Source organism: Protopterus annectens, chromosome 6.part1 (genome assembly GCF_019279795.1).
Source record: "Protopterus annectens isolate FY-2018-M chromosome 6.part1, PAN1.0, whole genome shotgun sequence".
Lineage (NCBI taxonomy): Eukaryota > Metazoa > Chordata > Ceratodontiformes > Protopteridae > Protopterus > Protopterus annectens.
Window position 1 is genome coordinate 236,860,135 of NC_056738.1, and position 16,539 is coordinate 236,876,673.

The window sequence follows — 16,539 nt, forward strand, 5'->3', positions numbered from 1 at the left end:
TCAATAGCGCCTTACATTGATGTAACGCATAGTTATTAAAAAGTACAGTTGTGTACACTTGCCATAAATGTAGATGTTCGAGTGTATTCACTGTTGCAGTCATTACATTTGGGTAATATGCTTGCAGATAGCCCTCAGTCGGCCTGATTAACAACCACCAACTGCCTTCTAAGCCTTTATAACTAGTACCTGCTTTCATAAATACTGACCTGCCTATTTGCAATGTTCTGAGTTGAAAAAATGTTTTGCTGTGAGAAAAGGTTATGTTATTTGCTACTTTAGATTACTTGTATAAACTGCTACATCCTTGCTGCAAGCCTTAATTCCAGCATTAGTTTGCTAATACAGTTTACATTACATAACAATATGACTAGTTTTATTGCAGTCTGTTAACACTGGTTACTCAGTGATATCAACATGTTTCTTGTGGCAAACTTAGTTGCACCTTATTGTTGTTTTTTTCCATCTCTCTGGAAGAAGAAACATTGTTTTATCCATTGGTAGCACAATAAAAGGAAACAAATAAAAAAAAAAGAAAGAAAAAAGAAAGGTGAGGTAGGTGATATACTAATGAAAATCACTGAAGGATGTGTACTTTGCAGCCTGTGGTGAAGGTGCTGAATGTGATTAGTTAGAATTTTAAGCTTAGCCATATTTAATTGTTTGTTCACACCATCTGAGTGGATATTGATTTTCAAACCTGTACATAGCCTGTAATATAGTTCAAATACACACACACACACACACACACACACACACACACACACACACACACACACACACACACACACACACACACACCTGTGTCAGTATATGAATTGCACAAAAACGTATTAGAACAATGTTCTGATTCTCAGCTGGGGTTCCTCTTGTGTAGAGTCTGCATGTCCTCCCAGTGTTCATGTGGGTTTTCTCCAGATGCTCCAGTTTCCTCCTACATTCCAAAGACATGCAGTAGATGGAACTGGCACACTAAATTGGCCAAAGTTGTGTGTGTGCAGGTGTGTGTGTATGTGGTGTGAAACAATAGCAGTGGCAGGGCTTGGCATCTGGCAGAGTGCCCTTCTATGCAACACACATATATCCAAACACAACATTAAGGGATAGGGAAATATGCAGTGCAGCCCGGTATTCATATTGCAGTTCTCTGGTCCTGAATGTACAAGTAATTAACTGTACGGAGGGGTACAAAACTCTTTACATGTTCATGTATAGCAGACATTATTAACACCTCTTTACTGCTCTGATATCTACATCTGATGTCATTGTTGTGTCAGGAAATTCAACTGTTCTGGCCTATGCAAACACAGGTTTGCTACCAGTGTGGAAGTATGAATGTGCTCTGTACTGAGCTACACTGCAATCATAGATAGGTGAGCCTCATACAGTTCTTATAGTTTGGTTTTGGTTGTTCTAGAAAGTCAAGGTTATACTCAGCTTCTAATCTAGTCTTGCCTTTATGGCTTTATCACCCTGGATACACCAGTATGTTTCTATAATGAGACCCTATATGGAGCCTCGTGTGGCAGTGGCCTCTCCAGCTCTCTTTCATTGGTTGAGTGTGCTGGTGTCCACAGCCATGGTGTCTGTGATGTTTGAGATGTGTGGAGTGCTCAAATGTAAGTTACTTTTGCACCTGGGAACAGAATGAATGGAAGTTGGGCCTTCAGTGACGAGTCGAGGCTGGATGTGGAAGTGAAGGCTGAAACCCTGGTCTACCTTAGTCTACACCAGTGTAACTTCTTGATTGGACTGGTCTGTGAATTTGAGTGAACCAGAATGGCTTTTGGGACACGACTGAATGGTTTTGGAGTTCATTATGATGATGGTAACTGTGTAGATGGCGAAGTCTGAAGAAGGAAGTAAATATCATTTGACTGATTGTGGCTGTTTCTGAGTCTGAAAAATGGATGTGCAGTTTATGATGTTGGTGAGTTTTGACTGGGGCTTGGAAGCTGCTGGTGCTAGAATGGGAGATACTGAGGTTGAAACTTCTATGCCTTTGGTGATTTTGAAGGGTCTGGACTGGTTTTTGGCTATTTCTTGTGCTGGAGGGAGAGTTGCAGTGGTTAAATGCTTTTGTGCCTTCGGTTGGGCTCATTACTGTTGTTGTTAATGTGTCCTGTGTTTCTTGTTTTATGTTTCATGTTTTTTTGAGCATGAAGGAATAAAACTACATCGATCTATACACGTGTATGGGTTGAACGACAATAAAAGTTATTTCTGATTTCTATGTGCTGGAGACATCTGCTCCCATCGTGGTATCCATGCATGCATCTCAAGCATTCCAACATTTGGAGTTAAACATGCATCAGACTTAACTTTGCTATTAATACTGCCTTGATCATTTTGGCTTGTCATTCAAATCTACACCAAAGAGGCAATGTATGACAGCATCAGCTATACTAGCATATCCTAACATTATCCTGCAAGACTATATAAGGCTATTTACACCGTTGCACCCTGGATAGCATTTGCCCTCCTTTATCCTAGCCCTGTTCATACTGCAGTTGCACTGCCATGATTCCTGCCCTGTTTGTAGTATAATACAACTACATTGTTGTGCTGGATGCGCATGTACTATATGCACCTCTAGCTTCTGAGTGCCTTATAGCAAACATATAGCCCAAGTAATGAATTTACATTCATACTATGCACTGGCTGTATGTTTGGTGGTTAGTTACAGCTCATTTCTGCAGGGCACATAAACTGCCTTCTGCGAATTGTATCCATCCAATTCTTTGTCTTTCACTCATGCACCAGCCATATGTGACGTGTACCATGGTTATTAAACCTACTCAGTATTTTCAAATTGATTAAACTAGATATGCAGCCTGGATACATCATGCCTTTATAACATGTACGCTAAACAGGAAGAGCAAACAATCCTTTGTGAGTTAAAGTAAAAAGGCTGCTATCTAAAGAATGATAATATTCACTGGTATATCTCTACTGTAGAGAGCACTGAACCACACAAACAGCAATGGCAAATTCTTACCTCACATTACCATTATGTTAGTGCTCATCAATTTACTTCGATAACTACAAACTCAATTCAGAAACTGGGATTCTATGCTCACATTTGACTTTTAATAATTACATTTATCAAAAATAATATATTTTAGCCCAGGCATTGTCTCATTTGGTTTGGAAACCGTATTCCAGGCAAAACTCTATTTTTTTCTAAAGAGATATTGTTAACACTTGTTGCTTTCAGAGTTTATTTCAGCATTTCTTGCACTGAATTGCACTTTGCACCTTGTATGTATATGTATATTTACTTTTTTTTGTCTTGTTCTTAATAGTTGCATGTATGTCATTTGTCTTGTTCTTAACAGTTGTATGTATGCTATTTATGTAATTCATACTTGGGAGAGTCAATGAAACCGGAGTAAAGTTTCTTGTGTGTGCACATACTTGGCCAATAAATGCGATTCTTATTCTGATTCTAAAGGGAGTGTGAAAAGTTATATTTTAACTAAATTCATGTACAGGTATATGCAGAAAGTCATACTTTTCATTTTTTCCATATTAAAATGCACTAAAGTAACGGGTTACTTTATTAATACAGAAACAATAATCACAGTAATCAAAATTATCACCTGAATTATCATCTTTCCTTTTAATTCTATTCAGCATTTTCCTGAAGTTTGAGAATTATATAATTTTAAAGCAGTCACAGCATTTATGTTAGTCCTTACTTTGTTTTTCTTAACTGGCTATGAACGTATTTACATTTGAAATACTGCAGTAGAGTAGGACTGAAAAAAATGCATTTAAATGTCTGGAAGTTCATAGAAACATGAGCATACACTGTTTCTAGCACAGATTATAGGCTTGACTCACTAAACTGAAATGTTCATCTGCCAGATTTATTTTTTAAACACCAAGTGAAATTAAGCAGATTAAATAAGTAAACATTTTAAGATGCTTATTTATGCAAACATGAAATAAATTATGCTATCTAAATCAAGTAACACTGAAAAAGTAGATGATGCAGAATTAACAAGTGCCCATAGCACAATGAAACTGACATAGCTTTATAACATTGATACTTAGAAGAGAACCATTACATGACAAACTTCAGAATATTTTCCGTTACTTGCTCAGGTTTGAGAAACACCATACAACCTCTTGTTTTTATATGCCCCTAGTTTGGTCCAAGGATTTCCACCCATACTGTTACTTATTAGAATATTTATATTTCATCTTGGTAGATTTTAATAGTATAAAAAGATGGTACTCAGGCAGTCTGCAATGTGTTTATTTATTTTATAAAAGTAATTAAAACAGAAAAAAATGTGCCTGTATTTTATTAATGGAAATCTCAATAAATTATAGTGTAGTTAAACAGGTCATAGCTGTAAACATTGTAGGTATGCTGCTATAAAGAATCATTCCAAAAGTGCAAAGCAAACCCTGATTAAAATGTATTAATCTAGAGTCAAAGTTTAGGAAACATAATTCATCGGAATGTAAGGCAGCATTGCACAGTTACATAAATAACAACACAAAAACTATTCTGCCAGTCACAGACATTAAATTATTTTAAAATAAAAAAAGAAACTACATTTTATTTTTGTTGCATTTTTCTATAAACTTACAGATTATTAAAAATATATATGTCTATAGTCATCCAACCAGAGCACCAAAATATTATGGTTTGTTCATCCTACTATGAAAAATCTTCTTGATGGCAGGCTTACTGACACAGATATTCAGTGTAAAAAATGTACTTTATAGCCCTGAGTTTAATTAATATTCATGAAGAATGTATTAGTGTGTAACACAATAGGCAAAATATTTGGCACAGTGGTATAAACAGTTCATTTTAACTTGACAATGGGGGTCAGTGTTTATAATGATTTGTGGTCCAGACATATTAGTTCATCAGTCTAAAGTCTTCCGATTGTTTGTTTTTTCCCCAAACAGAAATAATTCCATACCAGTAAACAGTTCTCATTCTTAAAAAAGAAAACACACGGAGATGAGCATATCATTACCTTACATTTCAAATATAAAATAATATATGTACATGTGCTTTGATGCAGGCATGCCTTTATCACAAAGAACTTAGGATAGGTCTGGTATACATGTTTGTGTAGTATGAACCATCTGTTGTAAAGGAAGACATATCAAGTCCAGGCTTGCTAGACATGGGATTTAAATCATTCGACATAGATGTACTATAACCTGGATATTGCATCATCTGTTCATAAGACCTAAAATCCATTTTCTGATATTGTTGTTCAGAGGACATGAGGTTTGTAATAGAGAATGGATGACTTAAGGCGAACTGATCTGGTCTGAAATCTGAGATCAAATGAGAAAGAAGAGTATTGTTTGAGGACAGTTGGCTTAGAGACTGATGAACTGGAGAAATTCTGTTGTCAGATTCTGGACTTATACTAGGAGAAGTTGAATTTGTTTTGGAAAGATGAGATCTTCCTTGCTCTGGACTGGAAACTGATTGAGGAGAGTGTAGGGGAGAGTCAGCATCACCGTTTTGGTTTGGAGAGCTGTTACTCTTTGAAGTTCCTTCTTCTGAATTGTTATGTTGCTCATGAGATGACTTGGTACTTGACTTTTTTTCAACCTTGAAACGTTTCTGTCTCCGCAAATAGCAACCATTTTCAAACATGTTTCCAGATTCTGGATGAAGAGCCCAGTAAGAACCCTTTCCAGGCTTGTCTGGAGAACGAGGCACTTTCACAAAACAGTCATTAAAAGAAAGTGAGTGTCGGATAGAATTTTGCCAGCGCTGCTGATTTTGACGATAATATGGAAATAAGTCAGTGATCCACTGATAGATCTCATTCAGTGTTAGCATCTTGCTTTGTGACTGTTGAATGGCCATTGTGATAAGTGATATATAAGAATACGGAGGTTTTGCATGAGTATAATTGCGTCTATAATTCTTTGAGTCTCTAGGAAGGTCATAACTGCACTGTCCATACACTGGTGAGGTCATAGAAGAATAAGGAGTGATGCCATTTATGGAAGTTGGATGTGTTCCAACCTGACCCATATTTTGAGTAAAAGGGTTTCCCATACCTGGAAGGCCAGAAGACACTGTATTCATAGACCCTCCAGTAGCCTGTAGCCCTGTGATTGTAGATCCTAATCCAGAGTTCATGTAAGCCATGGTCATTGATCCTGTTGATACTGAATTTGACATGAAGTTGCTTGATGCCATTCCTGAAGGTATGCCATTCATATTTGAATAAATCTGTATAAATAAAATGACAGAAAAATCAGACACGTACTTTACAATTACTCCAGTAACATAGCAGCTTATATTCAATTTATAACAAAGACACGTCAGCTAAATGAAGTTTTGATGCAGGCTTTTATTAATAGAAATAACTATGATAAAAGAATTCCAGTTTTACATTTGGAATGTATTCAGCATTTCTACATGTTTTTTTTAAAAGATGTGGTTCTGCTCATTTGCTTCTTGACAGCCTCTAAATAAAAACAGCAGTATCACTTTGAGAATTGATTATTTTAAGCAGTTACAGCAAACTAAATTGTCCTCCACAGGATATCTGTGGTGAGATTTCCATGTGACTTTTTTTCTTTCCCATATTCTAAGCAGTGGTTGACATGAATACGGTGTTGGTGTTAATGAATGTTTTATTTAACTCATTTAGAGTATACTTTGCATATGCTTTAAATCCATGTTTGCTCAGGTGGCACAATAAAAGATCCTGTGGCATTTATCAAAAAAGTTAACACAATTTTCCCTGTTTCCTGACCAAATTTCCCCTAATTAGTATTTAATAATACTTACACTGAATATTCATAGTGGGATGAATCCAATCAACAAAACTAAATTAATGAATTAACTCATAATTCTAATGTAAAATGCCTCATGCAACATTTGGAAATGAGTTTTTAAAAATGTGTTGTGCTGTTTATTTTGGACTGTACAGAACCTTTGCTACCTTATTTATTATGTCAGATTTTTAACTTTATTTTCTTAACATTCCAATGGTAAATATGAACATATTTCCAAAATCTATATTTGTAACCCAGCCTAATTACAAGAACTACCATTTGTTTAACATGAACATCACATGGTATTTAAGATGCAGAAAAAATAAAAAAACAATGAATAATATAAACTTTCACAAGACACCTACTGGGTCATACAAGAGGAATATTTTGTAGTGTAGTCAAGCTTGCACAATGGTGCAGCAGTTAGCATTACCACCTCACAGCAAGAGGTTCTCTGGTTTGATTCTCGGCTAGGGCGCCTTCTGTGCGGAGTCTGCATGTCCACCCTGTGGTCGTGTAGGTTTCCTCCAGGTGCTCTAGTTTCCTCCCACATCCCAAAAACATGCTGCAGGTGGATTGGACACTCCCCAAATTGGCCCTAAGTGTGAGTGCATGCATGTGTGTGCCTTCTGTGGAAGGTTGGGCACTGGGCTGGCAAGTCAACCCCGTTAAACTCCACTGCCAATCATGAGCAGACAGGTGATCTGCTGTGGCGACCCCTAACCGGGAAAAGCCGAAAGAAGAAGAAGAAGTCAAGCTTGCACATCATACTAATAAAAATTGAATATTCAGTTAAAGAACATCATTTCAGAACTTGTTCTGCCTAGTTGCTGCCCCTGCTGATTGTTGGCCATGTGCTTTTAATTATTTTTGAAGAGTCCTGCATTTATGCTGTCATTAAAACACTCTAAAAGGTTTTAGGGGAGCGATGCTTAAAATGTTGCTTCCTTTCTGAAAGGGAACAAGTGCTGCTGCATTGTGGTAGTTTAGCTGTATAATAATAAAAAGTGTTACACCAACTTCTGCTTGAAGACAGGCATAATTGTAATATACTGGGGAAAAGGCATCCTGAATTTTGCTTCTTGGTCAGTACTGAGGGGCTGTCTTAGGCACTGAAATGCAAAGAATGAACAATGCATTAACTACCTCATGTCATTCAACACTGTACTGTGCCTGCTGCTGCTTGCTAATTGCCACAATTGAGTTATGTGATGGCAGAGCAGAAAAATGACATGATGCTCTATATCCACATGGGATTGCAGCTATAGTAGTAAATTCACTGCACCCACGCAGTGTATTAATTCTACAAGATGGCAGCTGTTTGCAGGAGGAAAGTTACAATTGCAAACTACAAAAATGTTCTATAACCAAGTGGTGTGTGATGTGCTGAGAATTACTTTATTACATCTGCTATGGTATGACTTATTCATAGTTGATTTAAGGAATACATTATTATGAGATTCTGGAACTATTTTAAGAAAGTATAAGTATGTTAGGATGTGCATTTCACAGAAAGAAAAAGGGGGAATAAATTCAACAGTATAAGTAAGTATGTTAGGATGAACCTGCAGTGGTGGTGCTGCGGTAGCATTGTCGCCTCATAGTAGGATGCTGTCCGGTTCGATTCTTAGCTCGAGCGTCTTCTGCATGGAGACATGCATGAATGGGTGTACCTTCATTGAAGGTTGTGCATCAGGGCTGGTAACTCGGCACGTAAACATCAACTACCAATCATTAGCGGACCGGAGATGTGGCGACCCCTAACCGGGAAAAGCCGAAAGACATAACAACAAACTAAGAAAGCAAAAGGGGGAATAAATTCAAAAGATATTTTTGGCATATGAAAGAAACAGGGAAATTGGCAGGGTATGCAGCTCCAGAGCCAATTATAGACCATCTAAATACATTTTCTGTGTTTTGGAAGTATCTTGTGGAACATACATGAAACCACAGTGCAACTTAAGAAAAATATTGTAGCAAAATGGATAAAGAAATTAAATCATGAAAACTTATTTACAAATATAGAAATATTGAAACATTTCCACTAACTGAGAAACACTGATACTAGAGTTTTTCATGATTCTTGATAAATGGGTAAGGCACGTTTTTAAGGACTAAAATATTATGTTCTTAGCTTCATAACAACTATATTAATTCAATATTGTGGTCCTGAAAATAGTTCATATGATACAATTCACTTATTGCTGTAACATTGACACTGCTTTTGAGTATGCCATTTCAAAAGACTATTACAGGTTCTTCATTTTCTTAAAATAAGACTTGCTACTTTTTCTACATGATATGAAAGTCTCCAGTTAAAGAAGCCATGAGTTTCGCTGCTGGAATATATGTTGAATATACAAATTATGAATGAATAAATTAAGCAAAACAAAGAATCATGGAATCTCCTTTCTGAAACTATTTTGGTGCAGTCGTTGATAGGTTGGCATATTATACCAAGCAAGGGGTAAAAGGTGGGCACAGTGAGCTAGAAATTCTCTGCATCAGGTTTCCTCAATTAACTGGGAGACATATATTACACAAAGTAGCAATGGCAGTCGGACTAGTACTTAAGAGTTCTACATTTTCACTTAGTTACACACTCCATTAGTATACTCCTTGCAAAAACTACACCAGTAAGTAATAATTACATTTAGCAATGTTGTTTCTGAACTGACATGGAATTGGTTGAATGTGATGTCAAACAAAAATGCAAGATTCATAAATCAGCGCTAATGACTCCAAATTAAAAAAAATTAAAATAGACATCATTATTCTTATAAAAAAGTTTGACAAGTTTGTTTAAAAAATGGATGCAGATCCAGGAATACTTTAAAACTCACACTGTAAGAGTTTATAATGTTTTTTTAATCTCTGCAATAATTATGTTTGTGCCATAAAGAAATGTATTGAGTTTCATGTCCTTTACAGCAATGGTTAAGCTTTGCTGTGTATTCCACAATAAACATTGTCACGGGAATATAAAAATGGAAAAGGCAATTGAGCAAATCTTCCAGTAAATATTTCTGGGTGACATTTGAAACTTAAATAGTTAACAATAATTTCAACTTGAAAGTGCAATTACTTTACTTTTTCAGCTGGTAAGACTAACTAAACCTAAGTACTTAATTTCAGATTTAGCTTGCATTTTGTGTAGTTAAATAATCTGTTCCTGGTCCTTCTTCGTACATTTGGAGGCCATTGGGTTCAAATTCAGATCAACAGGTCCATATGAGATTTTTCTCATTGCATTAACTAGTCAGCTATAATGACAGCCAGTGCATCGTCTTTATAATAACATATCAGATTAACAGGTCCATAAATTATTTTGTTCTCATTGCATTAACTAGCTAGCTGTCATGACAGCCAGTGCACCATTTTTATAATAACATATCAATGTTTTACACACAAAGCCTGCCTGGGTATAGAACAGAAGCAGAAAGCTTCTGATTAGTTCTTAAAATGATGAAATGATGATTACCTTAAAATATTTTGTATTCAGTTTACAGTAACATCCTACATGCTTTCCATGGGTTTTATGCATAACATTAAAGTATTTTAAGTCTTTTACCATTGATACAGATATATGGCAAAAACATAAGTTCAGAGAATAAATACATATGAACAAAGGTCAAAAGAAAAGTATCTGAAGAATACAATATTTATTCTGTGTCAGACATTTATTTCCCAACTGAATGTGACTATTTTTGGCAAGCCATTCATTAAGAGCAATTAAGGATTTTTAAGCTATTTTTCAAGGTATTATACATTTTGAAATGATTAATGAAAGACATAGCACATCAAAATATAAGACAAAAAAGTAACATACAGAGTAAAATATGAGTGACCATGTTAGTGCCTTTAAATTCAGAGCAGATTTTTTTAAATCATAAACAATCTGTGAACTGCAACAAAATTAGGGGCACCTTGATGTGTAATGCATCAAGCATCTGCACATTATAGGTACTTAAATGTTACAAACAAAATCCTAACAACAACAATATAATCTGACATAAAAAAGGCAGTATAGATTGTACGCACAGATAAATGTAAAAAGTATCATAAAATGCCAGCTTCATAACACTGTAAATTAATTAAGGTATGTTTCTATTCATCAGTTTAGTGTTTGCTTTAGGAAACAAACATATCTGTTTTGAGTGGATTGCCAAGATTGTTTTTTTTTTTTTTTTATTTTGCTCGACCTCCATCTAAGCTGAAGCCATTACATGTGTGATGTCACTATCTGTGATATAGCTGCCTTCCTAACATTTGTTTTTAACAAATCAAACTGCACAAAAAAAAGATCATTCATGTTGACATATATGCAGATTTTCCCTGTTATGATACTATTAGAAATGGTTCATTCCAGCAGTAAAAAGTATATGTACTCTTTCGGAGAAGGAATTGAGAGCATTTAAAATATTGTCTTTACTTACAGTGCACTGTGAAATACTTTCACAGTGATATTTTTTTACTTTAATAGAAAATACTGCACAATCCCATGCAACATAAATATTTTAAAGTAGTACGAAAGTAACAAATGAAGCATAATGCAATGAAGTCAGAAAAGGCAGACTTACTTCAGGAATTAAATAAAACAGAATGTCTACAATATTCATCAATGGTGAGACAATAAAAACAAAGCTAGAAGACAAATGGTTTTAGATTACTTGTACTGCGTGACTATTTGGATGGAGACTGTGCTAAGATGAAGCACTATGGCTGCAACAGTCTACAGACAAGAGTGGGAATGACTTACTACTTTCAGAAAATGGCATAACTCGCTACTGCATACAGATTTTTTTAACACAAAAAATATAAAAGCTGAGAAAGAATCTTCCACTTAATAAGCAGAATTGCCATTCTTTCACCATTTCCAAAAGTCTTATTCTTCTGTAGTTATTGGTACTTCTCAAAAAGCATGAGTCTGTAAAGAGGAACAAAATAATAGCAAACTTATTAAAAAAACTGAAGCAAAATAAAAAAAAAACAATTCCAGGATGAAAAAGTGGGCAGAAAATTTTATGAATATACAGGAAGGAACCAGAATAAAGTAAACATCTGCTGCTAGTATAAAGATGAAATAGCAATAGAAAAATGAATTATTATCAAAATGAAGTGAAACAAAATGAAAATTCTAGGAAGAAGATATTTTGAAGAAATTTATGGCTATACAAGAAGGAAACAAAATACAGTGAACAAGTGCTCAACAATGACTTAAAGCGGGTTCAAACAAAAACTAGGAAGACAGGTGCAGAGGTCTTTGTATTATGTGTTGTGAATGGTAAAAGAGTAATACGCATAAAATAAGACAGATGCAAACAATGAGGGAATTTTATTCGAATTGTATACAACCTTTCAGACAGCTGCGCTGCCTCCTCCTACCAATAGCCAAAAACTTCTGGTTTGTGCATCAAACTCATGTTCTGTAACCACCCTCTGAAATAACTATCCCCATCTCTCTAGTTCCCAAACCAAATATGAAACTAAAGATGCCGCACCTACACTAAATCCATTATATAAGAGACACCTTTACAGTAATATAAAAACATAAACTGCTCTACTCACTGGTCAACTGGTAAATTCTCCACTTCTGTAAGTGTTTGAAGGTGTGATGTGTTCAATGTGGTAAACTTATGCTGGACAAAATATTGCAGCCTTATAAATGAATTATGGCTTATATGACATGATGTAAGACTAGCTAAACTCATGCAGACAATATTTACTAGTGAATGGCTCTTCAAAAATATTACACAATAACAGCAAATTGCACCATAACCTGGGTGCAGCAGTTTACTATCCACTTGAATAAATGTGGTATTGTAGAGGAAGAAGTTTACCCTGCTAATGCTTATGTTTATCAGTCTTGTACTGGGTAATTCCAATAGGTAAATTATACTGGTTGTACTTAATTGTTAGTACAATAAAATACACAAAAATAACAACCATGTTTAAAAGTGGAATACCAACTCCACCAACAGGTACTGATGGAATTATTAAAAATAACTATAAAGTTTACAATAAATCACATTATAATGGGATATATATCTACAAGGAATACATACGAGTTTAACAGATTACCACATGCTGGTTTGAAAATTAGATTTATCCTGGTGGTTATTAAACAGGGCAATGTTCTTCCATCCTGGTGATTATGCTGTTTTAAGCCTGGTTATTATTAAATCGTGTTTTGGACCACGAGAAACCATTGATACCCAACATCAAAATGCTATGAACTACAAGCCTACTTACAAAAGGACAAAAAGTAAGAAAAAGAAACAACGAATCTCTGAAATGCAATTCAGAAATGTTGATAAAGAAACAATAAAATGTCTGTAGGCAACTAAAACTAGCTTTAGCCAGCCCGTAGACGTTTCACGAAACTTCTTCCTTAGCAGCCAAGTCTGACTTTAGTCAGTTTCTTTCTGACTCTTAGAAGACCCCCTACACTTAAATAGACTGATATAGAAAATATTGCACTTAATCGATATATAATCTATGTATCTATTAATCTAGCTACAAATGCACATAGACACAGGCACACACCAAGCGCACGCATAAATACAGAATGCTAAATTCAGAGGATGAAAAAGATTTGTTTTAATAACAATAGAAACTGAAATTTAGAAGGGTAGATAAACAGGCAAGCGCAATTAGTAGCTGTTAGTATCAGAATAAGGTATATTGGATACAGGGGTGAAGCAAGCAAATTCCATTTTGTACTCAGAACCTTACTCCCGACACATACCACATAAAATGGACACAATCTCGCAAAATGCTGCTCCAGCACTTAATAAATGTAAGTAACATTTTCAGCTGTTCCCTCTAAAACTATTAAAGATAAAATACCTTTAGATTAGCAATATTGCAGTTACCGTTGGAGTCATTCATTTAGACAATTGCAGACATAATATGACTAAAAAAGCCATACTGATATGATGCTCAGAAAAAAAATGTAGTCATTAAGAGTGCAAAGAGTAGTTACACCCTTGATTGGATTAAAACAACAGATCACGAACTCACCAGTCTAGGAAAATAACTTAAGGAAATCTTAATGAATTCTTAAGCGTGCCTCCATACTCTTTCACTTCTACTAAAGCTTTAACGTCACGTGTTTGTATTTTGTTCTTTTGCTGTTACTGTACTGTATAATACAAATTTCTGACGTATGACTTATTCCTGGTATCTCTTTTTGCATGCTACAAATATTATCTGATGTACTCATCTTTCCTGTTCGGTTTTTACTATTGTATAATGACAAAACTTTCACTTGCTACAAATCTTGCTTTATCTTTTTTCAGTATATAGTCTAATTTTATGTAACCTGGAGCTTTTCTCTTCGGGTCTCTGCTGAAAAAGGGCATGCTGCCCAGCTACACTAACTCGGTTAACAAATGTCAAATAAGGGCATGCTGCCCAGCTACACTAACTCGGTTAACAAATGTCAAATAAATAAATAAATAATGAATAAAAAGTACTGCTGTAAAGCGCGACTATTCATAGTGTAAACTATTCCACTATAAATCCATATCCTTCATGTAAATATTGCATACTAACTGTATTAGATAACCACCTACAAAGTGTCTCCCAATAAAACTGGATCACAGACATACTAGTTACTAACTTCACTTAAGTCGATATCAAAATCATGGCTTCATTCAACAAGGACTACATTCTCTATACTAACATGTGCAGAAATTTACAAGCGTCGGTAGACTGAGCTGTACTCCATATTAAATGCCCCCAAAACGTTTATATTTGTGGTGCTTCATCACTGTAATGTTAATATAGTTTTTCTGAATATGAAAGTAGGAATGGAAATGCTGAAAAGCTCGTTGTCATAACGCTAGCCGGTTTATTTTGCAGGAAATATGGCAACTGCATGTCCGCTTATGTCAACGTCTTCAAAAAAATACCACAAACAAAGTAAAGTCTTGAATAAAGTGATATAATAGCAAAAAATAACTGTAACCATGGGAATACTGTAGCGGGTCCCACAAAAATAAAATATTTGTTTTTCAGTTTAAAAAGAAACATTTAGTCTGATACTAATACAACATACATTTAAAGTGCTACGTTATACAACCGAAACACTGAAGCATTACATTTTGTGGGGAAAATGTATTTAACACAAACCTACAAAGGCTGCTCAACGGAATAATCCTGGCATCCGTAAAGCCTTTTTTTCCTCGTTTAACTCAGCAAAGTCAGTATAACTATATTAAGGCCACCCACACTGACATTTCCCTTCGCTTTTGTTTTTTTCCTGCCTTTTCTTTAAAGATAATTTGCTCTTAACAAAGAGGATAGTGTCAGGGGGCAGCGCTTCTACAAACATTTTACTTAGTCAGGATAGAAAAGAACCACATAACTTCTTGCAGTTCTTGCATCCCAGTGACAAGAGAAAATGATGCATCACTGCTTAAATCTCTACTGACATTTTTGTGTCATCAAGTTTGCTAACTACATTCTATTAAATACCTGCTAGCATAAAACAATGTGCTTTATTTAACCCTTATTTGTAGTTTTTTTTCTTTTTTCAACTGTGGCTAAGGACTAGTGAATTTCAACGGTGAAAAATACACACTGTATTAGGCTTACAAATACAACGATTTTCCAGTCTTTCAGTTAAATAATTTAATTTTAACACCAACACCTGACTTGCAACTACTGCCACATTTTTAAATATTGCTATTAAAGTTAACAGATTAACATATTTTGTATTAAGATGCATTTTCTAAAGAATATAAAGTCTGAAACTCAAATATGTGCCATTATTCGATCACTTCAACCATAAGTAATTTGCTGGAAAAGCGCGAATTTTATGAGGAGCAGACCAAAAATATGAGGCAACAATCTAAGCATTCTACGAAAATCAGTACAGTTGAGAGGTATGCGTGTGAAATCCATCATTTGCGGTTTATTGCTATTATTTGCCCAATGTATCTCAACAAATAGTGTCAGGTTGTACGTTCTGTATTCAGACACAACTGTAGCACGAAGGCAGGATACCATAAATTAAGACAGAGACTGAAGGATGGATAGATAAGATTAATGCAAAACATACTTCAAAATAAATTAACAGAATACTGCACCTCATTATCTTGATAATAGTTGCTCCAGTCGGTGGTGTCCTGTCCTTCTAGTTTAATTCCACTTAGCATTTTAATTACTTTCCTCAAAAGTGGCAGAAATCCACGTTTGCGCCTCTATTTTTGGTAAATAGTAAACGGTGTTTAGAAAATTTTAGGAGGATAAAACAAAAGTTAATTGACGACTGTATTCCTCCTATACCAAGCCTATAGTGACACTGGTTGTACTTAAAATTCCTAGGTGGGGGTTTATATAGGCATCTGTGAGCCTATTTAAATACCCATTTCCCTCCTCCAAGATCACACAGTCTTTCAAAAGCCTCCCCTCTGGCTCATAAGTTGGTTCCTGATTCTCACTTATTGTCTACCTGCAGAACCCAATCACTTTAACACAAAAATCAATTCATTACCTCAAAGGGGACAGTCTGATCAAAATGCTAATGCAATGCTGCTGGGGCCTGCTAACTTCTGCACTCGATGACACTTTCCGGCTGCCTTTCCTAACTTTAAAGTCGATGGGGGAGGGGTGCAAGATCACAGGCAAATGAAAATGATACTAATGCGTACAATCTCAAGTAATACTTACCCAGGGTATTATATTTTCAAAAAAACATGTAACTTTGTTAGCTAAAAAATCAGGGTTTCATTGCTATTATTTTATTCAAAC

The 16,539-nt window shown here is 35.3% G+C and overlaps 1 protein-coding gene across 1 annotated transcript; it reads right to left on the minus strand.

Moving 5' to 3' along the window:
* Positions 1-3,542: 3,542 nt before the first annotated feature.
* On the minus strand, positions 3,543-16,290 carry LOC122805486 (forkhead box protein A2-like). Its single transcript, XM_044075672.1, has 2 exons — positions 15,876-16,290; positions 3,543-6,229 (listed from the first exon to the last, which is right to left on the minus strand). The coding sequence occupies exons 1-2, from the start codon at positions 15,942-15,944 to the stop codon at positions 5,063-5,065; spliced, it is 1,236 nt and encodes a 411-aa protein (XP_043931607.1). The 5' UTR covers positions 15,945-16,290; the 3' UTR covers positions 3,543-5,062.
* Between the last annotated feature and the right edge of the window lie 249 nt (positions 16,291-16,539).